We start from the raw sequence: 26034 nt of genomic DNA, 5'->3' as shown, positions 1-26034 counted from the left end.
TTAAAGAAAGTGTAGGTTGTTACACTTATCTTATATTCTCTTTGTATTCAATTACTCTATCAGGAGTTTATCGGTAGAGAATTTATTGAATTGCTTATCGATAAAGTCCAAGGGACCTAGGTCTTGGAGTAAAAGTTGTCGAAGGCTCCGAATCAAGTAACTGACCATGTTCTTGTGTTTATTTTTTTTTTTTTTTGTTTTGTTTTATTCCATTGTACACTCACACTTGTTTTAAAAGTAAAAAAAGAACGAGTTTTTAAAATACACGTGATTCACTCCTCTCTCTCTCTCTCACATGCCAACGATCCTACAAGTGGTATCAAAGCCTTGTTCACTCTAAATTGGTGAAACCACCAATCGAGCATAGGGTTTTCCCTATTTTTTATTTTTTTTTGCACAATATATATTCTTTTTTTCTGATTTTGTATTTTTACTCTTTCACCATTAGTCAGAATTTGTGCAATCACCTTTTCTGACAATTTGTCATAATTTATTTATTTATTTATTTTTCTCGAAAATGAAACCTTACTCAAGTTGTTTTTCGCTTTATTTTTTCTCCCACACTACTACTTACCCCAAGACTTATTCTTGGATTTTTTTTTTTTTTTTTTAAATTGTGTTGCGCAAAAAAATGATGCACATAGGATGTTGGGACGAAGCATCCATGAACCTCTATTGTATGACATGGACTACTTCAGAATATGAAAGTATCAGATGGAAAGCTTCGTAATGATGAGTAACTTTGATTGTGGCTTGACACTAAGGTGATCCACCCAAAACACAAAAGCTAACAAAAAGGTAATAAATTTAATTATAAAATTATTACCTAACAAAGTTACATGCAAGATAAGTAAGGTCAAAATTACCCATGAGTTTTGAACCCGGCCGAATGAGGATTTGTCAAAGCTGGAGGATCAAATCGAAGACGGACTTAGACTCAAATCTGAACCAACAGAAAAGACTATAGAATTAGGGGTCGTACTTAAGGTTAGTAATATTTACCATACTACCCTTGTCAATGGCAATTTGAATAACATGTATGATAATTTAGAGATTTTTTTTTTATAAATCTATGTGATAATTTAGATATTTACCAAAATACCTCTCTAAATTATCAAACAATTTAGATTTAATTAATTTAGAAAATTAGAAAAATTCGAAATCAAACAAATTAATTAATAAGCATTCAGAGTTAATTAATTCAGCAAATCAAAATAAACTAATTAATAAAAAAAACTTTAAAATTCATGAATAAATAATAATTTAATCAATTCAAACACTAATTTAAAATTTAAAGATGATGAAGTAAATATAGATATAAATAAAATTAATAAATTTTTTAATAAAATATTTAATAATTTAGATAATATCAATCTAAAAATTCTTATTCAAAATAAAGATAATTTAACTAAAAAAAATGATTTGTAGAGGGAAGAATCTCAAATAAAATTTTAAGAATAGAAACATGATGGACCCATAAAAGTAAAAATTGTGGACTATAAATTTATGTGTTTATCCCTTAATTTTTCTTTGAGATTTTTTCTCTCTATGTATCATTATTCTTTAACTAATTTGACAAAGTAATCACCAAAACGCCAAATTCCGTGTTAATTTAACTCAAGTTTGGTGAGATTTGCCATAAATTAAAGTTGTGAGTGTCGAAGATGATCTAGCTGGTATAAAATTTGAGCAAAACTCGTGCCTATAACATATTATAAAATATCTAGAAAATAGAAAGAATTTAAAGAGAAGTAGAGAAGAAGAATTGTATTTCTCTCTTTGACTGTGTCTTATGACATTACAAAAATCCCTATTAATTATAGGCCTCATGAGAAGTAATGAAAAGACATTCCTATTTAATGTGGTAACTCAAAACTCAATGGTCACTCTTGAGTGTCGTAACCTAAATCTTAATGTCACTCATGAATGTGATCATTCATTCAAAATGTGACATCCACAATAAATACATATCATTTATGATATTTATTATTTTTTCTTACAAATTATTAATGAAATATAACATATAATTGGGAATTGCTCGCAAAGTTTATAAAAAGAGATCCCTCTCAGAAACGTTTCTTGTATTTGACACAATGTCAGTAGCGGATCCAGATAAACAAAGAAAAGGGTGCTCAAAAAAGGGAGCTGGAGTTTGTCTTCCTTCTAGCTGGCCCTCGGACTATAGTATACTGGTGAAATTTTCTAAGAGTAAGACGGTACTCAAGCACACCCCCGCTCTCCCCTAGATCTACTATTGCACAACGTCACAATCTAATCATAGGAGGGGAGGTTCTTACTTTTTGAAAAAAGAAATTTATGCAGACTCTATAATAATTAATAATTATAAGATTCATCATTTTTTAAAAAAAAACACTCAAATAGTTTTTTTTTATATTATTTTTAATATATTTTTTGGATTTTTCATATAGGATTATCACGTGGTCACTAATTATATAAGTCCAAATATAACTGGGCCTTTCTATTCTTCAGGCCCAATAACTTGATGAATGGAGGAGGCCCGATTCCCGGTCCTTATACAGCGAGAGCTGAAACGAAACGGTCGTCGTCGTCCGTTCCTTTTAGCAGCGATCTCCCACCACCGGCCATTGCTAGAAGGCTCCCGGTTCCAATCTCCCTTCGAGGCTTCGCCGGAGTCGGGCTATGGATCGCTCCAGCGATCGCCTCCCGATCCGAGGCGGGGAGACCCTTGCGAGCGCCATGAAGCAAGAACGCCGCGGGAGATCCCATCCCCCCAAATCATCCTCGTCGTCGATTTCCCAGTCGAGCAGAGCACCACTCATCATGGGTTTCTTATCTTGCCTCGCCTGGCTCTACGTCGCGGGCCGGTTCGTCCTTACACGCGTAATGTTTGTTTGATCCAGTCGATCCGATGGAATTGAATCGGTTATTCGTTTCGATTTTTTCTAGATTGTGGCAAGATTCGGGGAACCGGTTGCTGTTGTCAGAGCTTCTTCAGAAGAATACGGGCAATGTACGCATCAGTTCGTTGAGTCCTTTTGGTTCTAGTAATTTCAACGTAAAATTTTGAATTTGATCTTCGTCCTGAACGTCATTTTTATATCAGATGCCAAAGGTCCTTACTGTTGAAGATAAACTGATGAATCTCGGATGCAAGTAATCTACTGATCGATATGGAGTTTTTGGTGATAGCTGTTCTCTGTTTTTTATTCACTATATTCACTCGGCAAATTTTACTGCTAAATTACAGTGAGGTTGCAAGAAAGTCAGTGGAGGCTGAGATGGACTTGACCTTGGCAAAGAGTCAGGGATTTTTGGCGGGGAACACATCTTCTTCTACGAAGCTTCTTGCCGTTATTGGTGTTTATACAGGATTTGGGAGCCGCCTCAAGCGAAATGTATTCAGAGGTTCTTGGATGCCTAGAGGTTTGCCTTCCAAGTTGCACCAAGGATAATTACCATGTTTTCTTAATATAATATTGTGTTTATAGTTTAGGTTTTTTTTATAGAACATTTTAAAGCAAGGCAATTGATCATTCAACTAGTACAACCATTGGTTTTCAGTGAATAATCATACATTTTTGTGGCTCAGTATCCGTCTTTTTAAGTGTTCAGAAACTTATAAGTTCTTTCAAGCACGAGGTCTCCTTTTAAACAGTGGCTCTTTCATCACTGGAATCAGTATACTCTTTCTTATGTGTTACTTAGGGCTGTAAATGAGTCGAGTCGAGCCGATCTTTGGGATGTTCAAGCTTGTTTGATAAGATAACCGAGCCGAGCCGAGCTTAAAATGAACCAAGCTTTTGAAATGAGTGTTCAAGCTTGGCTTGGTTTATTTTTTATGAGCTTGAGCTTGTTTGAAGCTTGGCTTGAGCTTGGTTTGTTTAGATGGTATCAAGCTCTCAATTCAAGCTTGGCTTGAGCTTGGTTCGAGCTTGGCTTGAGCTTGGTTTGAGCTTGGTTCGTTTAAATGTTATCAAGCTTTCAATTCAAGCTTATTTGATTGTTTGAAACTTTAATTGTTTGATTGGTTATTAAGATTGATAATTTAAATTTATTTATTTTATTTTATTTTATTATTTATTTAGCATATTGAAAAGAGTTTTATTAATAAATATGGTTGATGAACATTGTTCACGAACGTTGTTGATGAACATTGTTCACGAACGTTGTTCATGAACATTGTTCACGAACGTTGTTCACGAACGTTAACGAGCTAAACACATATGTGTTCAAGCTTGTTTGTTTAGCTTAACGAGTTGTTCAAGCTTGTTTGTTTAATTAATCTTATGTATATTGAACGAACATAAACAAGCTCTTACCAAGCCGAACACCAAGCTTGTTCACGAACGCTTAGTTCATTTACAGCCCTAATGTTACTTCATTTAAATTATCATCTTACGAGTTTAGTAGCTTAAACACATTATGTCGAGTGCATAGATCTTGTTGTGAGATTGCTCATGGTGTTTGGACTAATATTGCTTAGAATATTGTAATTTAGTTTTGATCTACGAGTCAAAAGTTTTACTCCTACATTGTAATAAAAAAAATTCTTCTTAATTTTTCAGGTGATGCATTAAAGAAACTTGAGGATAGAGGCGTGGTTATTCGATTTGTAATTGGTCGAAGGTTTTTCACATTCCTTATGCTCTTGAATCCTTTGTTGCTTTGATTTTTTATGACTTATTAAGGTTTGTTAAATTTCTGTTGCAAGATTGCATGAAAACTTAATGTGTGTTTGTGGGTCTGTGTTGACCTATTGTTGTACACATTTTCCTCTGGATCTTATATTGCAAGCTGGACTTTCTCCTTTGCAGTCCTAATCGAGGCGATAGCTTGGATCGTAACATTGATGAGGAAAATCATCAAACTAAGGACTTCTTGATTCTTGTAAGCTTTTATATATTGTGGATCATATTTAAGCATGTTGGCATTTGAAACTGGAGTCTTTATCCTCTAAAATATTGTTCATATGACAGGCTATTTGAATCTCTTTCTCTTGATAAGTTTGTAAAAAGCTCGGATATTGCATTTTTTTATTCCAGCTTACTATCTTAAGTCCATAACAAGTCTCGACTCCTGTGTCCTGACTATAGATAGCTAACCATACTTATTTCTGGGATATATCTTTAGGAATTGGGATGTAGTGCAGGGACATCATCAAACACAAAACTTCAAGTTAAATTCTTGCTACATGGTTTTCATTGGTAGTTTCAGTCCTCATTGGGATGTATCATGGTTTAGGCATGTAATATTGTTTGGCTCAAGATTCAAATGAAGGAATCAACCTTATATGATAAAATAAATGAAAGTAGCTTAAGATGGTATTGGCATGTTCAAAGGATATTTGATTGATTGTTAATTAGAGAAATTAAATTAATAAGACCTGCAGTGTGAAGAGGTGATTAAAATTGATTTGAAAGATCTGAATAGTACGGTCATGGTAGCTTATGTCAATAACTAATAATTTGCTGTTGTTTCTCAGATACACTTACAAGATATATTTATTAACCCTATACAACTTTGTATGTCTAATCTTATTCTAGATTTCATATCAATTGATTTTCATTGTCACTAGTAACCTAGATAAGGTTTGCATTTTAACCTTAGGAAAGCCACGAAGAAGCTGCAGAAGAGTTACCTAAGAAAGCTAAATATTTCTTCAGTGCTGCTGTTGAATCTTGGAATGCTGAGTTCTATGTTAAAGTTGATGATAATATTAATCTTGACATAGGTAAAATATTCCATTCTTATTTGATTAGATAATTTAAGAACCACCTGCATTTTTCATTTTGAGTTTGTTTATATTTGTATTTGAATCTGTTCACAATTTTTTCAATCAGATGGTCTCATTGAGATTCTCGACAGTCGCCGTGGTGGTCATGGCTTGTACATAGGTTGCATGAAATCTGGTTCTGTCATAAGTGAAGAGTATGCTTTCAAACTTAAGTAGTTTTTAATAACAATGTTTTTGTTATTGTTTTAAACTTGTCACTTTTGATGTTATTGTTCAATAAAGTTTATCTGAATAATATATCATGTCTATTATCACAACAAAACAACTTCTGATTAATAGAAAATCTAAAACCGGAGGGTACATTTGTATATGCAGATACATACTTCATGGTATCTACAGTTTTACAAAAGTTTTTTGAGACAATATTACATCTGTTCAGTAGGTTTCTTTGTATCTGTGTGTTGCAATCTAGTATAGACAGTTCTACCTGAATGTGGCATGCTTACTATTTTTTCATAGCTTTCTTTCAAGTAATTGGTCAAATTCAACAAAAGTGTGTTCACTGTAGTCATTGTTTACCAAAATATCCAGTTCAGGGGAGTCTGGTAATGTAGAGAATGACCATTCGTTTGTCTTAGCTCTTGTGAACTGCTACTGGGTGTCAGTCACAATCAGAATTTCTACTGCTACTAGGTGTCAGTCACAATCAGAATTTCTACTGCTACTGGATGTGTCAGCCATAATTTAAATTTTCTACGTTGTTGAATTTCAGTGGAAATTTTCTAATCTTATGCTATATTTTTGTACTATTCGTGGTTTTGCTGGACTAATTGTTAAACTATCTTTCTTTCACCAATTGTTTCTGGTTTATAAGTTGTCTTGTGCAATTCACAGGCAGATCATTCGTTACCAATCTTTGAAAATGAAGATTGATTAAACTTTATCTTTTGGTTACTTGCAATTCTATATATATATATATTTGCAGTTTACTTGCAATTCTCTATAGAATTTTGTGTGTATGTAAACTAACTAAAGATGTTTAGGACAAACTGATATTTTATCTGGACTAGTAAATCTTCACTGTTTCAACTCTTAACCATCCTTTTGTCCAGGGGACAACAATGGTATGAGCCAGAGTGGTGGAAATTTGGAGATGGAAAGTCGTAAGTGCTTTTTTTACATTCGTCTGTTAAAGCTATTGTCTCATTTTGGAAGATATAGCTTTGAAGATATATAGCATATTTGATCTTCTTACTAATACAAGTATCAAGTTGAAGGTGGAGGTAGCGTACTGTCATATTAAACCAATTGAACAGCACATTTTTGTTACTTTGTTGAAAGCATGGACGTGACATACAATGGACATTAAGTATATAAGCATTAGGTGGATCTTTTTCTGGACTCTACTTTTAATTTTTTTCTAAACCTAACAAGCATATGAAACATAAAAAAAATAGACCGCAATCACAATCTGAGGTTTGGATCTGGTGCTCACATTGATACCATAGTGATATAACTGCAGTACTTGTGGATCATCATTCTCCCGTTAATAAAAGATCAATTTTTTTTTGGTGATTTAAAGTTATTTAGTTGTTCTTCAGAGTGTATGCATATAGCTAAAACACAAGTGTGGACTACATTATGGAAGTTGCCTATAGGTAAGGTGACACATTCTGGATGTTTCAAACATGTGAAAGAAGTTTAGATGTGCACCTCCAGAAAACTGAAATATAGCCAATGGTTGAATAGATCAAAAGAACAGTGCACAGCCAAAAGATGAATAATCCTATTCTGGATGTTAAGTGCTAATTTAGCCCCAACAAAATTCTAAATTAACTTTTCATGTTTCTATGAGTAATCCTATTTTGGTTTGTATTAAGACAATGTCATAGATTTTGCCCTTTAATTGAAGCTTTGATTTCTTTCTTTGAGACTTTTTTCCATGAAGGAAACACAACAACAATACAATTTACTTATTCTCTGTCTCTGAAATACTAAAGCCCACCATGATAACCATCAAGAGACTTTATCATAATCTGTCTAAGTTGATAAAAGGCATTTGCAAATATATTTGTACTTATTAATAAATAGCATCTAAGTTTCTTTTGGGGGCCCAAATTATTGATTTTTAGAAGTTTAGTTTGATTTTTTTATTAAAAAAAATCTCAATCCTTCTTTTCTTAAACTTTCATCGTATGACTCATCTACTTAACCTCTATTTTTGGTTCGATATTACCTGACCTGATTAATCTTTTTTTAATTCACACACACAAAAAAAATCCTTCACTCATCAATCATTATTATTATTATTATTATTATTATTATTATTATTATTATTATTATTATTATTATTATTTATTTTTGATAAAAACAACTAGTTTACTAAATTATATCCTTTTCTCTTGAATTCTTAGCCTGCATTCATGAGTGGCTATCTATAATTTCGTCAGTTCTTCCTATTATGTAGCAAGTAGGTCTTGCTACCTAATTCTCTACGTAGTTATAAAGTTTTAAAATTGACCTGTATGTTGATATAAGTTTCATAGTTCCAGTAGTCTAGAAAAAGAACCTTTTTTAAATAATAAGAATTGTACTGGATGTTTGACACTTGGTCCCATCCTGATCTCCGTGCTTAATTGCCAATTGATGTATTTTCACCGAGAGACCACATCTCGCTGTAATGGAAGATATCCTAATGAGCTTGTTGAAGCCAACTTCCCTTCAAAGACGTACAGGAAGTCAAATACAGTCCTTAACATAAAATATCTGCGCCCTTGCATTAAGACAGAATCAGTTGATTCTTGAATAGAAATGAATTATTATCTTTACTTATTCATAAAGAAGCTTGTCTAGTTGCCTCTTTGAAGAAAATTAGTGCATTCTTTTGGATCAAAATGTACTTTAATCTCTTTTGTTATCTATAGGAAGTATTTTGCATCACTTTTGTCTGGTTCTACTGAAGTGCGCTATTTTGTACTTGTTGCTAGTCGATGTGCATTTATGCTTGGAATCAGAAGTTAGTGGAATTTAGTCCACAATTTAATGGAATGGAAATAGTTAATTATGGGCATTGGTTTTGTTCCCCTTACCATATACTTTTCAACTGGGCAGGTATTTCCGTCATGCTGCAGGTTCGCTCATAATTTTATCAAATAACTTAGCCCAATACATCAATATAAACAGGTAAGTTTTTGTCAATTTACCCTTATACTCTTGGTGTATATAACGTGCCAAAGAAAAAAGATGGATGCTTTTTCAGATGAAGTATAACTAGAACATCAAATTGTATTTGAAGTTGACTCCTACTTTCACAATCTTGTAGTGCTTCACTCCAGACTTACGCTTACGACGATACATCAGTAGGTTCCTGGATGATGGGTCTTGATGCAACTTACGTAGATAATGATCGCCTTTGTTGTAGCAGTTCTAGACAGGGTAACTATTTTTGGCAAAACTCAACTGTTACTTCCAACAATCATAGACATTAAATGTTTCTACTGTCTCAGTTGCTCACTCTAAACTTTCTTCCAGAAAAAGTGTGTTCAGTAGCTTGAGCAAAAGGAAGTACGGGATTCATAATTCAATTGTTAGTGAACCCAGAGTTCGCATTTGATTGCCAACAGGAGCTCGAGAATACAATTATTAATGATTTTCCAGAGAGCCTTCTTTGATCAAAAGGTTCAGAATTGGTTGTAATCTCAAAGATGAGACTTGAATTGATGCTTGTTGTACATCATATGCTTCTGCAGATACTGCTCTACATTTACTAGTTTTGTAGGTGATTATTTCAATTCTTATTAACTGCGATATATAATTCAGAAATCTCACAAACATTTTACTCGATCTTGAATTCAATTTCTGGTTGTTATCAATTCTAAGAAAAAGAAGTCTACAAAATTTCCATCATCATCACATTGATCCAATTATTAGAGGCATAACTATACGCTATCATTATCAAAAGTAAAAAAAATATTTAAAAAAAAAGTATGCCATGTCAATGCCAATGCAGCTTAGTGTGATTAATCTTCTCACTAATTTCAGATAACAAGACACAATAAGTACAGCAACTAAAGAATGGAGCAGATGTCGACTCCAATAGCAGCTACCTAGGAGAAATTGCAATTCAAACTTGCATCACATAGCCACAACACGGTGCACAAAACTTCCCATACAGAGTCCGGGAATGGTCTATTATACACAATCGTACTTACCTTGCAAAACTCTTTCTGTAACTCAAACTAATGATCTCCAGATCACACGGTGGTGGCAGCTTTAACGTTTGCCAAAGTTCTGATACCATATTAAAATTAAAATAAAATAAAAATAAAACAACTTTCTTATATTACAATAACCAACCTAATCAATTCTACCTCGGGATATTTCTTTTCCTACATACAAATAAGATGACATATAAAAGCGAAGTCAATGGCGAGAAAATCCCTTGGTGGCTTCTTGTATGACCTACCCCTCTAAAGCTTCCAAACTAACTCTGACTGCAAATGAAAGCACAGAAATAAATAAAGCATTAATCTTCGCTTGAATGAACGAACGAAAAGGCATTTGAAATGGTGTGCTTCATACCTCAATTAGAGGAAAAGGGTTAAAATTTGTGCTTGCAGTATTGCGTCACCTCTGGGGTTGATCGGGATTAGAGGCTCCAGCTGGGGGCGTGATGGACAAACTGCTTGCTGAACCATTCTCGGTGGGTGGACTAACGCCCCATTTTCCTTCCGACTCTAGCGGCTCTAATACATAGACACCGCCGTCCGTCATGCCCAAGGCAAATTGATTTGGTTCTGATGGATGTGCAGCAACCACAAGTGGATATACAGTAGCGCTGTCAAAAAGAGGGAGGAAAAAAGGACGATAACCTCAATAGTAAGTCTCAAATGGCACGTCCCGCTCCACCTTGTACAGCAATCATATCGTTACAAGCAACAACTAAAATTATTGAGCATGTAAATAGTGGAGTTCAAATGTATGTTTGACCATAATCATACGAGTACGAACCAACTTATCCAGAAAAGGGCTTCTATCAGTTTGTTCTCATATTATAGTCCTAAGATTAAACAGCATTTCTACCGAATGCTGAAGAAAAAGGTTTGTGCCAAGCCTTGAATCCACTATACAAAATGCAGAAAATGGATGAGAAAGTACACGACATGAATGGTTGGACTAGGTACCTGACATTGCCAACTAGATAAGCAGCTGGTAGGACACGACAATGTAGAGTGAAATTGGCAGCAAGAAATATGCATATGGTTGCATCTAAGAAACTGGCATATATCAACTGACTGTCACAAGAGAATGTCGCATGTGAAATGGGGGCAGAACCCTCGCGAGGTGACCACTGTAAATAGACGAAAGGTTCGCTGAATTGAGTATATCATGACAAATATGATACGATATTCAGACGAAAACACGTACCTGCTTCACACATTCTAATTTAGTAGTTTCGTACAAAGCAATCTGAGTTTCATGCACAGCTAGGAAGTGTATTTGATCTTGATGGAACTGAACTCGTGTATCTGCAATGGCAGCAGGAGCACGCCCAGCAGGAATTTGCAGAAATCTGCTTCGCTGTTTCTCCCACCCATCAGTTCCAAACACACAAAGCTGCAAGGGAAAAGGGACAATAAGCATAACCGTTAAGAGGTTAAAACAGCATGCATTTCATATATCTCCTAAATGCCCATGAACACAATTCGCAATTGCCAAATTGTATGCATTATTATTTATTCACAGAAAGAAGAGGGCAACAAATAACCTGAGCATCAGCTCCAGATGAGACCAGCACGTTCAAAACATTGGAGAAGGCAAGACCAGTAATTCTCTTAGAGTGGCCTCTAAGTTTGCTCTTGACCTGCATAAGCATGAATACTGTAAGCTACAAGATTCCTTCCCTGGCTATCACATGCTGATGTAGTAGCGAAATACCTCGTCAACTCGGACATTATATATCTGAATAGTGGAGTCTTCCATTCCTATAGCAATTATATTATTGTCTTGAGGATGAAATGCAAGAAAAGTTGCTGCAGGTGGAGGTGACATGAACGTCGTCATAGTCTGCAGTGAGAACAAAGTGGTTAATCCCAAATATAACCTAAACTAAATTGTGCTATATATGGACATTGGCTAACCTTAAATGTCATCATGTTGAATAAGGATATTTTCCCTCCTGATGCAGACATAACATAAGAGTCATTCTTCGAAAGTGCAAAGCAGTGGACTGCTTCTTCAGGATTTGTGTCAGTTATCTCGTTAGTCATCAATATGCCACTTGGTGGTTGCCACAACTGGGGAGCAACAACTGTTGTTGCCTACAAAAAAAAGGTATATATTTATGAAATTGTATAAATATACAATTTCATAGCCATGGTGGCACTTCGACAAAGTACTTATATATCCTTCACCTTTCCGCTTGAATGACGTTCATTACGAGGCCACTTCCAGAGTAGGTGAATTGCACTTGATGCTAAAGCCAAGATGGCAACACCAGAATTGGAGTAGATCAGTCTCGAAATCTGCAATACCAAGTTCTAGTCAGGAGAATCAGGACCTTCAATCATGTTCTCTCACAAGATAGGCAAGGCAAAAGGATTCATCATATATATCTAATGGTGAAAGGCACTCATCTACATGTTTATTTCTGTAGTCTGCAAGTTACAAGAAATAGAGACTTCATTGTTCTATCCAGTTATAGGATTCGGTACATAATTTGCAGTGAACACCTCTCTCGTCAAGCATTAGAAATATAAACAAGGTGTACACATAGACATCCAAACGAGTAGCAGCAATATTTCCAGCCCCAAAAGGCAGATCTTCAGATAAAACCATGAAAAAAAAAAACCATAAGGCCTAACATGCTTGAGCAAAATTCTGATGTGAAGCAAGATCTAATACATCTTGTATGGGAAAGATAACAGGAAAAAAAATGTTCATCTTGAACTATGTTAACTCAAACCAATAAGGCAACTAGTACAATGAAATGGACTTCAAGCAAATATTCAGAACATTTTCCTGAAGAAATGTGTGTCAATGTAGAATGTTCAACATATGAAATCCTAAATTACAGAGATCTAACCTTGCTTGTTCTAAGACTATCTGGGAGCCTTAAAGATCGACATTGAGCTGGTTCATTGACTTCGGTAAGCTTCCAGACTTTTGATTTGTCCATTGATTCATCAGCAATTCTAGGTTTGACATCTACCATGTTTCTGCCTTCTCCATTCTATCAATATCAAATGCTACCACATAAAAATCAGTTGAGATTCATAAAATGGACTGGGTAAAAACGCAAGTCTTTTGTTACAAAAAAGAATAAAGATTAGAATACGACCATTCCAGCAGCTATTGTGATAGGTGGAGCAGTTCTCTCAGTTATTCCAGAAGATGTTGCAACAGAAGCAGCAGTTAGTGGGCTTATTACAGGCTGTATCATGAAGCATAAACATCAGAAAATTCTTTTAAATTATGTTATGTTAAAAGAAGCAATTTATCCTGTTCAAAATAGGATACCTTTGTTGCAATCTCTGAAACAGCCCTAGAAGCATCAAAAGAACGATTTTCAAGTGTGCGCAATAGACGAAGTCCATCACCATTTACCAAAATTTTAATTCCATTATCATGCGTAGAAACAGCCAATAGTGTTCCTTCCTTGTTGAATCTAATCCTTGGACTTGCCTGATGTTAGAAGTGACACATAAGGCTCCTACTAGAAGAATTTATTTAAATATATCAAGAAAGAGAGTGATTACTGGTAGGCCACCATCAGCGTCAACAGTTGTTAATAGATTGATATTATCCATATCCCAAAACTTGATCAAAAATTCATCACCAGCAACCAAAAACTTATTCCTTGTGGTATCAAATTGCACTACTCCTAGTGAACGTTTTCTGAAACCTTGATATGTCCTCTTTACGGCTCCTTCACTTTCATTCCACTCCACAATGAATGTCTCCCCTTCTTTACTGGTTCCACATGAGAAGAGTCTGCAAAAAAAAAATGAATATATACCATAATTGTGAGGGATAGAGAACAAGCATAAACTTGTTTGTGCAAAGGCTAGTAGCCATAAACAGACCTTGAACCATCAGCACTATAAGCCATTGTTGTGCACCAGTGCCCTGGTGCATCATAATCTACCCTGGATCCTAGATTGTCATACAACCATGCCTTTATTTTTCCATCTAATGCAGTTGAAAATATGAACTGCAATTCAACAAAGCTAAAGATTAATAAACCAATTCAAAATCACTAAGTAAAAGCTAAGCCAATACCCAACCATAGACCATAGTTAAAGATCAATTTGACAACTGTCAAACTACCTGAATGTTCTCCTTGTGATGTGGGCATACAGAGTACACGGGTGCTTCATGGCCTTCAAAAGTATGTTGTTTAGTGCCACTAGTTGCATCCCACACCTAATGTACTAGAAACTTCAATAAAAACTTAAAAAGAAAGGCATGTAAAATTTAAATTCAAAGTTTTCTACCAACCCTAATTGTCTTGTCATCCCCACAGGTGATTATAGAAAGCTGCTTATTAGGATGAGCAAATGCAATATCGTTGACACCGCCAACATGAGCGTCAATCTATCATTTGGATGTCAAAAGAAGTCATAAGTAAGATTGGAAGAAACAAGGATCACCCAAAAAATGCATATATTGCCCTTCCAACCTCCAAGTGTTGTCTGATATCATCACCACCATGATAATAATATATTTGGACAATGTGCCTTGAATAAGCAACACCTGCACCATAACTTGGTAATCTTACAATAGAAGTCACTATTAGTCTTTTTGTTTTTACCACACAGAATAAGCTTACCAAACAAGGCCCCATCTGGGCTCCATATTATGCGATTAACTGATACAGCAGGATCCTTTACCAAAGAAGCCTGAGTGGCACAGGGGAACATGTCAAACAAAATGAAAAATGCACCTTAGCCAGAACCATACAGCAGTGTATACTCTGGCATGTGGAAATCAAACCTGCAGGGACATGGAGCAAGTTCCAAGCTCCCAAACCTTGAAATTCCTCAGAATTAATCTCTCCCGGGTGCCAACATCCCATAATGCAATATCACCAACATTTGTACCAACTAGGATACACGAACAGGAAAAAAAAACTCAGAAACCAATGACAGAAAAGTGCTAATACCTCACACGTAAACAAGCATAGTAAATAATAATAAGCTACTGAAAAGTAATACCAAGAAGAATAGTCTGTTGGACTGGATGAAAATCCATGCTCATAGGGTTTGATCCTTGGATTAGTGTCCGCACAACTGTTTTTGGTAAGTCCTCCAGGGAAAATGCAGCCTGGTTATGGTTCTGAGGATAGGAAACTGGCAATATATTGACAGGCAGATTAACCTGAATCATGTAGTCGGTACTAAGATAAAGTTGGGATCGCCTAACAACCAAAACCAAAAGCAAAATTGACTAGATTAGAAACATCCAGCATACCTCTTCGGATATTCCTAGGGGCCTTATTCTTTTAGATACATGCTCAGAATCAGCAGATGCATATTCGATAGAAGGGTTGGCTGTTGGAGGAGTCCTTGGGTGCTTTAGAATTGCAACTATATTGAACAGAAAAGTCATTGTTAATCTCATCACTCACAACAGTCTTCTAGTACTAATTGCACATTCCATCATATTACCAGGATTTGTAGGTGCATTGAGCCCAATAGGTGCACCAGTGACCGCCGAATGGGTTACAGCTGAAGGACTAGACATCCAACCAACAAGGGGTGTTGGAACTGGTGTTGGAGCAGGCTGAAAAGGCTGGAGAAGAAATTTGTTGAGAATGTGGCATGGAACACAGTAATACTCAAAATTCAATAATTGGTAAATTACCCCATGGGCGCCCAATGGAGGAAAAGTTCCTGCTTTGGGCATGACCCCCAGCAGTGGATTGTTTACTGGTGATGGAGCAAGTGCACCATTTGGTTGTCCACATGAATGATCAACAAAAAGAGTTTTGATATCTGGATTTGGCCTAGGGTTTTTGCAAAGCTGATGCTGCCAGTTTAAACTGCCAACCATAAAATGATTAGTGGATAAATAACTAATATAACCTAAATAGTCCAAAAGTTGAAAATTGGAAGAAACTTGCTAATCGAAGGATGGCTCATGAAGCATATTGACCACGTTAAATTTTAGATAAACATTTCCATTTGCTAAGAACAATTTAGGAGATTAAGGTATAATTTGATTAACTAATCTAATACAAACTGATAACTAAGAAGATACCAAAGGAATGGAGAACTCTCTTTTTTGTACATGATATAAGTGATATATAATATTGTTCTAATTACAGAGGGATTGAGTCAATGCTATACCATGAAACATTGTGAAAGAATATTGAGAAGCGAATAAGAGATTAGACAAATAACAAATGGTATCATGTCTGAAAATCAACCTGGGATGCTATTTACTTGAACAAGATGACTAATGGAAAAATATATATAGAAGAATTGTTTTCATATGATTTTTATTGACTCAGAAAGGCTTATGATAGTCCCTAGATAATTCCATGGTGAGTTCTGGACAAATGAGTTTCCAATAGTTGTAGGTTTTAATCAAGGGTAAGCTCTAAGTCCCTAATTTTATAGGTTGATACTAGCTGAAGTTATCAACCATATTCAAAATTACCTCTTTGTGGATGATATTATGTTAACTTATAAAAGTGCAATCAGATTAAATTTGAAGTTTGAATGCAGAGATCAACAAGTCAATTGAACTCAATAAAACAAACTATAATTGTACGGGAGAAACTTCTAGAGGTAGTCACTATAGTACTTTCCATTGTCAGGAATACAGTAGACTTTAATCAATAGGGTTCTCAATTATGAAGGTGGAGAAATTTTGAGCTTCACTAGGTCATGCTGAAACAAATAGATTATTTCCCGCTATTCTGTAAGGAATATGCAAAGCCCGATGCATTCTGAACTGTACAGAAAAATTACTGTAAACACCTACAATCTTACCTCTGGTTAATTAAGGTGCGCAACCTAGAGTTCTTTAGGTTTGGAAACTGCAATTTATCTCGGAATAAGGGGTTTGCTTCAATCAGCTTTTTGAGTTCAACAAGCATAATTGTCCGTGCTGATTTGGTATCCCCATACTTTGATAGTTGTTCATTTTCCCTGTAAAGTAAAGATGCTGGGTAAATAAGAAACAAGCAAGCTATTGGATGAGTTTAATTTAATTGAATATACAAGGCTATAGCCTAAAACCTGAAGTTCTCCAAAGTTAAAAGTTGAGTAATTTCCTTAAATAGTTCCTCATTAAATGAGGCAAAGACCTTCAAATCCTTCACAAGGATTTCAACTGCCTTAGGACGGTCATGCCTAGAAGGGAAAATAGCTTGTGAAAACTATTGGTTATAAATATGAAACCATAAGGCTGAAATACTGGAACCTACTTGTCCAATGCTTCAAGATACTTCTGCTTCCGTATTTCAAAGAATATCTTCATGGAGTACCGGTTGTCATCGACCTTAGTAAAGCCAGAGAGATACTTTTCAACACTGTCCCAATTCCCATTGTGCACCTCATCCTCAAAATATTTCATATTAAAATAGAAGCCAGACTCCTGCTCAAGCCTGCAGCCAAACCACGCAAGATTGCACTTACACAGCAACCCGCAAAAAAAAAAACTAGTCCACAAAAAAAATTGACAGGACACCAACTTGTGAACTGTCTCCTTGAACTTCTCCTCATCGAGGAACTGGAGGATCAGAAACACCAGCTCTCTACTAAGTGATGACATCGCGTTCTGCTCGCCTCCACCTCCGGACCCTAATAATTCCATAAAAAAGAAAACAAGACAATCAGATCTTCCCAACGGTATCATCAAAAAAAACATTAAAATAAAAAAAATAAAAAATAAATAAAAAAACAGCTTTGGGGTTATAATTCGGAGTGGGGATTTCAGTAGATCAAAAGCTATTGCCCAATAAACTGACGTTTCCGAGCCACCAAAACTCTTCTTTTGCTTCAAACAAAATCTAAGTCCGGCAGCTGCAAAAAAGGACCCTACGCCTAGGGTTCCACAGATCGGCAGCAGCGCTCCATAAAGCTCTAACCGAAAAAATAGGAGAGAGAGAGAGGAGCAGCGGATAGGGGGAGAGTTGCGGGGGCAGAAAATAACAAGAGAGACTTTTCCAAGACGATTCCAACACGCATACACATAACAACAAAAAAAAAAAAAAATCCGACGATCCGAGCTCACCTCCGAGTGGAAGACAACCGAGGGCGGCGGCGGCGACAGGTGATCGATCCAAGCGAAGCGAAGGCCACCAATAATTTAGATCGCAGACTAATCCCTTAACCGGACACGAAAAGAAGGGGCGAAAAAAGAAGAAGAAAAGAATAGGAAATCTATCAACATTGTCGTCCCAACAAGTTCGTATTAAAAGGCAAAGCAGACAACTGATAAGACAACTTATGTATCACTGAGATCAGCACTACAACGTATCTATCGATTAATTCCTTGTGATAAGCGACCTATATAAGTAAGTAACGGATAAGGCAATTGGCGATTGTGCCCCGATTCGTGACAGCGACTGATTTCACGGTATTAACGCTGGGGAACACTCACGCATTGAAGAGGAAGCCAGTCGGGATCGAGGAATTAGCTGACTCGGTTGCGGACACGAAATTATCGTAAGACCAATAAGCTGACGACACGTGAACAAAAATGGCACACGAACACTTGTGATGATTAAGAAACCGCGTCGCCTGGATTGGCACCTACGCGCAACTCGGTGAATCTGACGTCCACGGTGAGGGTTGGCCTGGCTGTGTATTAGCTAGTTACCATCGGCGGCCCAGTTTTTTTTTTTCCTTCCTTTTTTAACTCGTAATCATGTCAATTAAATTTTACATATAGAAATTAGGGATTAAATTATAATATTAAGTATAAAAATAAATTTTAAATAAAAAAATTAGGTACTTACGAGATATGCACAATCCGTGTACACGTAAAAAAAATTGATTTAAATTTTTTTATACTTAATATTATAATTTAATTTTTAAATTTTAAAGGTAAAATTTTATTGACATAATTGAGAGCTTAAAATACACACGAAATTACAACATCTCCTGTGCGACTACAAGCGAAATCTGACATGGTCAATCAGACGCGACCAAATTTAGTTTTTTTTAATCTTTCTCATCTGCATGCAACAATATTTCTCTCTTTTTTCTTAAATTAAAATAAACAACGTTTTTCTCTTTTTCTTAAATTAAAATAAAATTCTTATTTCTCTCTCCTATAATTGTATGCAACAATCACTATGGTACTGATTTTTAAAGGTAGTGTAGCTGCTACAATATTATAGCAAGTACTACACAATAACTGCTACAACATGTAGAAGTCATTAAATAATAGCTAGCAGCTACTGAACCGTTGTAGTAGCTACTGCACCGTTGTCTCAGCTACTGCACAGTTGTATTAGATACTACACAATTATAGTAGCTATTGCACCGTTATAATAGCTACTGTACCGTAATAGCAGCTATTGTATCGTTGTAGCAGTTACCATATAGTTATAGCAGCTATTACACCGTTGTAGCGGCTATTGCAAAGTTATAGCAGCTACTACATAATAGTTGCTATAACGTTGTACCTGCTACAATGTTGTACCTACTATAACGTTGTACCTGCTACAACATTGTAGCATCAGTACCAAAGTAATTATTGCATGTAATAGCGATCATGTTTGGCATGTTGTATCCTTGTATACGTGTGGCGCGCGTGATGTAATAATTTAGGATTATTGTTTTATTTTCTGCTGCGCATATTTACGAAACGTGTTTTAGCACACACCGCATCGGGCATATCCCAACAAAAGTGTCATGAAAGGAAGAATGACGAAGAAAGTGAGAAGGATAGTAAATGAGTGATGATTTAGAGGCGATAATGAGAAGCATCCCTCTGCGACACCATCTTTCTATAGGAAAATAAGGTCGCTGTAAAATTCGGGAATAGGAGTATCATGCGCCCATAGTTGCCCTTCTACCAAAGTCAGATTTTTCCTATGTTCGCGGGTCATAGTTTAAAACAGGTATGAGTGGTCCTTCTATAGAAGTGACAGATCAATGAACCAGAGTGGTAGGTCTCCATTAATATTAATTGATGAGTCATCATATATTAATTGGTGTCAGCTAGCTGCTACAACGTGTAGCAACTAATATGGGGTAGCTGCTATATTGTGTAGTAGTTACTGTCGGATAGCTGCTACAAGTTGTAACTGCTACAACGTGTATCATCTATCAATTAAGTAACTATTACATTGACAATTTTTCTGTAAATTATATAACAAAAAAAATTAACAAAGGTTGCTTAAAGGAACTACTACAATGTTGTACCAGCTAGCTGTGGAAGTAGATGATACAACATTGTAGCGGATAGCTGTAGAATTAGCTATTACACCGTTGTAGCGGCTACTGCAAAGTTATAGTAGCTACTACATAATAGTTGCTACAACGTTGTACCTGCTACAACATTGTAACATCAGTACCAAAGTAATTATTGCATGTAATAGCGATCATGTTTGGCATGTTGTATCCTTGTATACGTGTGGTGCGCGTGATGTAATAATTTAGGAATTATTATTGTTTTATTTTCCGCTGCGCATATTTACGAAACGTGTTTTAGCACGCACCGCATCGGGTATATCCCAACAAAAGTGTCATGAAAGGAAGAATGACGAAGAAAGTGAGAAGGATCATAAATGAGTGATGATGTAGAGGCGATAATGAGAAGCATCCCTCTGCGACACCATCATTCTATAGGAAAATAAGGCCGCTGTAAAATTCGGGAATAGGAGTAACACGTGTCCACAGTTGCCCTTCTACCCAAGTCAGATTTTGTCTATGTTCATAGGTCATAGTTTATAATAGGTATGAGAGGTCCTTCTATAGAAGTGACAGATCAATGAACCGGAGTAGTAGGTCTCCATTAATATTAATTGATGAGTCATCATATATTAATTGGTGTCAGCTAGCTGCTACAATGTGTAGCAACTAATGTGGGGTAGCTACTATATTGTGTAGTAGTTACTGTCGGATAGCTGCTACAAGTTGTAACTGCTACAACGTGTATAAGCTATCAATCAAGTAATTATTACATTGGCAAGTTTTCTATAAATTATATAACAAAAAAAAGGTAACAAAGGTTGTTTAAAGTAGCTGCTATAATGTTGTACCAACTAGCTATGGAAGTAGATGATACAACATTGTAGCAGATAGCTGTAGAATTAGCTGCTACAACGTTGTGTAGCTAACTGTTGAATTAGCTGCTACAACGTTGTGTAGCTAACTGTTGAAATAGCTGCTACAACATTGTAGCAGTTGCCCGTCGAAGTAGCTGCTACAATATTGTAGCAGTTAACATTACAAGTATCTGCTACAATATTGCAGTAGCTAACATTCAAAATAGCTGATACAACATTGTAGCAACTATGTTAATTAACAGTTTAACACTCGAGACGTCTAATAAAGTCAACATATATTTTTCTCTATATTAATTAAATAAAACATTTAGAATCACTTATAAATAATATATATTAGGAAGGGAGGGAATTAGAACTTAAAATAAAATAACTTACCAAGTAGTTGCTGTTGGATCGTAAGCGTTCGATAGAGGGGGGGTGAATATCGATTAAAACTTTCCTCGAGTAAGCGCAGCGGAAAATAAAGACAAAGTAAGAAGGCAAGGCTAACACAGTTCGGTTTTACTTGGTTCGGAGCCTGTGTCAACTCCTATTCCAAGGCCCGCGATCGTTGACCGCTTTCGGTGGGCAATCACTATCAATTCGAATATTACAAAGTTAAGTACAAGAATTGACAGATAAAGAAAATACCGACAATAGAATTAAAACAAAAGCAACACTAAGTCGGAAAGCTTTTCGTGGCGTCGCAAGATCACAGAGCAGCAGATCTTGGATTCTGAGTTGTTGTTGAAGCTCCAACCCTGCCCCTTCTTTTATATGAAGCTCGGGGCACCCCGAATCCCCTCCGAGCGCCCTGGTGGGACGTGGCAGGTTCAACCAGTGAGCTCCACGTGGCGACGATGCGTTTGGATAAACTTTACCTCCTGGGCGCCCGGACCACCTTTTTCCTGGGAGCACATTTCTTGCAAAATAAGGTTAGTCCGAGGCAAATATATAGATTATAACCTGCAAAACAGAGTGTTAGTTCAGTTTATAATTTAGCCAAAAGAGTATGACTTAGATTCCGTCTTTCCGAGACCGGAATCTAGTCACGATCTCGACTTAGATATCCGAAATGGATCTAAGCCGGATCGACGCCTAATGTTCCCTTCCCGGGAACGCGTCCTCACGGTCACTCCCTTCCAGTGACTTACCTTTACTCACCTGTCAGACGTCCGATCAGCCCTTCGACCCGTCTGGACTTCTCGCCAGCTATCCGGTCAGCCCGTCGACCTAGCTGGACTTCTCGCCAAGCGTCCGGTCAACCCGTCGACCCGCTTGGACTTCTTGCCAGCTATCCGGTCAACCCGTCGACCTAGCTGGACTTCTCGCCAAGCGTCCGGTCAGTCCGTCGACCCGCTTGGACTTCGTGCCAGACATCCGGTCAGCCCGTCGACCTGTCTAGACTTCGCCGGCACACTCGGTCAGAGTGTTAGATCACGACAAACCTAACTTAACCCGATTTGTCATTCATCAAAACCCGAGTTAGACCGTTAGTGCTAACCGCACCAACAATCTCCTCCTTTTTGATGGAATGACAACCTAGTTAAGTTAGTAAAAACATGCGAGAAAAATATGCGAGAAAAAAAGTTAAACCATTTTGTTCTACCATGAGGTTTAAGTTAGTTTTTAATTTTATTTTGTTTTTCTAACTTAACCACCTATCCCTCCCCCTTTGGCATTCATCAAACAAGGAAAACATTCAAAAATATAGATTACATAACAAAATATGTATGAAACGATGTCAAGTTAACTTGGGGAGTTTGAACTTTCGAAGATTTGTTTAAAACATTAACTTAATTTTTAAGACTAATTTTTAAGGTAGCTAAAGCATATAAAACAATCTTTTGGAAAATAGCTAAATTTTGAAAGAGTGGCTAAGTATAAAGCATTTAAAGATTTATTTTTGCAAAAATTAATATAATTTTCATAAATGAATTTGCAAACTCAAAGAGATTTTTCTAATCAGTAATTTGAAAACCGGATCAAGGTGTAGATTTTTCAAAATAAGTTTCAACTTTGAAACGTTTTTCAAACCTGAGTTTTCAAAACCAGAATTTAAACTTAAGTTTAAAAAATCTACTTTTCAAAACTTATTAAAACTAAGTTTGCAAAAGATTCAATTTTAAAAACTTAGTTTATAAAATCCAATTTAAAAGCTTAGTTTTATGAAAACTGGTTTTCAAAAATAGGTTTATAAAAAAAATTGAAACAAAGGTTTACCAAGTTAAAGATTTCAAAACTAAGTTTGAAAGATCAATTTTTAAATACTGACTAAGTTTGTAAAAGCTTCAAATTTGCAAACCGAAATTTAATATCAAAATTGAAAAAAAAATTAGAAAAGATATTATGTTGTGGAGAAAATAATTTTGGTGTTAAGTGTTGATTTAATCCTCCCCCTAAACTTGACATCTAAAGTAGCGGTCTAATTTTCAAAAATTTAATTTTCAAAACTAAGTTTGTATTTGCTTAACTTAATTTTCAACATTAAGTTTGAAAAATCATAATTTCAGAATTAAGTAAAGTCTCAACATTACAAGTGAGGTCAACTTTTAGGCTAGATTCAATTTTCAAAATTAATTTTCAAAAAAAACTTAATTTTATATGAGTTAGTTTTCAAAAATAGGTTTAAGAAAGCATAAAAAAAATTAATAATTGAAAAATAAGTAAAATAATTTCTTCCCCTGAACCTAACGTTAAAATTTTCAAAGTAAGATTTTTAATGTAATTAATTTTTTTTATTTAAATTGAGGTATGATTTTCTAAAGAGATTTAAATAGAAATTTGATAAAAAAAATGAACCTCCTCCTGAATTTATTACTCCCCTTATATCTCCCCCTTAAGTTAATACTAAGGTTTGGTTATATTAATTTTTACAGTCTCAATATATTTTTGTACCTAAGTGTTAGTGACACTTATGTTTATCGAGTATATTATTTATAGAAGTATTTTTATATACTCGGTATAGTTTTTTTTTATAAGAATAAGATTATTGAAATTAATGAATAATTAATTATTCTTAATAATAAGTAATAAGTAATTTATTGCAAATTTAATAATAGTTAATCATTATCAATAGTTTATTGATTAACTTTTATTTTACTTGACTTATCTGATTAAATTTCGTATTAATTGGCTTAATATCAATGGATAATAGTTATAATTTTTTTTTTTCATTTACTTAGTCTTTAAGTTTTGATTAAGTAACCTAAGTTACGTTTAAGTAGGATTACTTAAGTTAGGTTTATCTTGACTAACGTCAAAATTAGGATTGATTGAGTTAAATTAAGGTTTAATTAATTTTTTTATTATAAGATAATATCTAAATTAAAGTACAATTGACTATAGTTAACCTTTTTATTTTAATTATTTACTTTTTAATTGTTAAAACTTCAATTAGAATTTAAGCTTTAAATTTTATTTTAAGTTAATTTAAGTTTTAATTTTAAGTTATAATTTAAGTTTTAAAGTTTTAATTTAAGTGTCTTAGTTTTAGAATGACTTTCAATGTCGGTTAATTTTTAAAGAATTTTAAAAATAGTTTTTAAAAAATTTTTAAAATAGTTTTTAAAAGAATTTTTTTTTAAATAATTTTTAAATGAGTTTTTAAAGTAATTTTTAAAAGAGTTTTTAAAGTAATTTTTAAAAGAGTTTTTAAAAGAATTATTAAAATAATTTTTAAAAGAGTTTTTAAATAATTTTTTAAATGAATTTTTTAAAATAATTTTTAAATGAGTTTTAAAAGTAATTTTGTAAAAGAACTTTTAAAATAGTTTTTAAAGAAAAATTTTTTAAAATAGTTTTTAAAGAATTTTAAAATAGTTTTAAAATAATTTTCAAAATAATTTTTGAAAGAATTTTTAGAATGATTTTTAAAATAGTTTTTTTTTAAATAATAATAATTTTCAAAATAATTTTTTTTAAAAAAAAAATTTCAAAATAATTTTTGAAAGGATTTTCAGAATTATTTTTTAAAATAATAATTTTCAAAATAATTTTTGAAAGAATTTTTAGAATGATTTTTAAAATAGTTTTTAAAATAATTTTTGAAAGAATTTTTAAAATGATTTTTAAAATAGTTTTTAAAAAAATTTTCAAGATAATTTTTGAAATGAATTTTTAGAATGATTTTTAAAATAGTTTTTAAAATAATTTTCAAAATAATTTTTGAAATGAATTTTTTTTTATTAAATAATTTTAAAAAGAGTTTTGAAAATGATTTAAAAGTTTTTTTAAAATTAAGTTCAAAAAAAAATTAAATAAAAATTTTTTAATTTTGATTGTAATTTGATTTAATTTAATTTAACTTAATTTAATTTAATTTAATTTAATTTTAATTTAATTTATTTTAATTTATTTTAATTTAATTAATTTAATTTAAATTTAATTTATTTTAATTTAATTTTAGTTCATTTTAGATTCTTAGTGATCTCACCCGATCTATGTTTTCAATCAGGAATCCTACAATTTTATGAGATGAATTAGGTTCAATTTTAGGATTTATTTTTAACTTGTATTATATTAGGTTTAGCTTTGGGTTCAACAAATAGGCATTCTCTGGATAAATTTCTGAGCTATGGTGAGTCACTCGGATATCATTAAAGTAACCATGCCTTCAAGGTTTTACAAATAGTCCTATCTAATGGACTTAGTACAAAACCTTGGTCTAACTGGTTAGGATTCATAAAGGGTAGATTCGGTTAGTTCCACTTAGCTAAATGCACTAGGTCGAAGTCATATCTTCCTAGACATGCATAGACTAAGCTTCCCTAACGTACTAACATCCAAAACTTCACCAGTACTATTTTTCAAGTTAAACTTAAACTCTTTTTAACTAGTCATAGTTACCCTGTCGGGTAGGTTGATTAGGGCTACCCTTTTCGGGTAGGTTGGTTAGGGTTACCTTGTCGGGTAGGTTAGTTTTGGAGGTGCCAAGTATTCTGGAGCCTCCCCCTGAATTATTGGCCATTAATTTAATTTTTAGTTCTGGGTTTATTATAGTTAAGTTTTGATTAAAATTTAATGTTTTAATTTGTAATTTAGATTTAAGTTTTTAATTTTGAATTAATTAAATTGGTCAAATTATCTT

General features: G+C 34.3%; 2 protein-coding genes across 2 annotated transcripts; one reads left to right on the top strand and one right to left on the bottom strand.

Moving 5' to 3' along the window:
* Positions 1–2558: 2558 nt before the first annotated feature.
* Positions 2559–9556, top strand: LOC122030646 (hydroxyproline O-galactosyltransferase HPGT3-like). The gene is made up of 12 exons (XM_042589840.1): positions 2559–2846; positions 2929–2992; positions 3086–3135; positions 3230–3405; positions 4548–4608; positions 4797–4869; positions 5590–5713; positions 5823–5910; positions 6829–6879; positions 8828–8899; positions 9039–9151; positions 9248–9556. The coding sequence occupies exons 1-12, from the start codon at positions 2662–2664 to the stop codon at positions 9268–9270; spliced, it is 1080 nt and encodes a 359-aa protein (XP_042445774.1). The 5' UTR covers positions 2559–2661; the 3' UTR covers positions 9271–9556.
* A 438-nt stretch (positions 9557–9994) lies between these two features.
* On the bottom strand, positions 9995–18131 carry LOC122030630 (protein TPR3-like). The gene is made up of 27 exons (XM_042589839.1): positions 17960–18131; positions 17418–17526; positions 17151–17330; positions 16963–17076; positions 16714–16872; positions 15581–15758; positions 15385–15508; positions 15188–15303; positions 14932–15094; positions 14711–14820; positions 14547–14616; positions 14397–14470; positions 14216–14311; positions 14045–14140; positions 13801–13928; positions 13474–13708; positions 13235–13399; positions 13056–13148; positions 12801–12947; positions 12130–12240; positions 11857–12036; positions 11654–11782; positions 11484–11579; positions 11144–11332; positions 10900–11066; positions 10298–10553; positions 9995–10209 (listed from the first exon to the last, which is right to left on the bottom strand). The coding sequence occupies exons 2-26, from the start codon at positions 17495–17497 to the stop codon at positions 10343–10345; spliced, it is 3411 nt and encodes a 1136-aa protein (XP_042445773.1). The 5' UTR covers positions 17498–17526; positions 17960–18131; the 3' UTR covers positions 9995–10209; positions 10298–10342.
* Positions 18132–26034: the final 7903 nt, after the last annotated feature.

The sequence above is a fragment of the Zingiber officinale genome, chromosome 1A (genome assembly GCF_018446385.1).
Source record: "Zingiber officinale cultivar Zhangliang chromosome 1A, Zo_v1.1, whole genome shotgun sequence".
NCBI classification, from domain to species: Eukaryota; Viridiplantae; Streptophyta; class Magnoliopsida; order Zingiberales; family Zingiberaceae; genus Zingiber; species Zingiber officinale.
The sequence above is the reverse complement of the archived record's forward strand: the minus strand, read 5'-3'. Positions and strand labels throughout refer to the sequence as shown.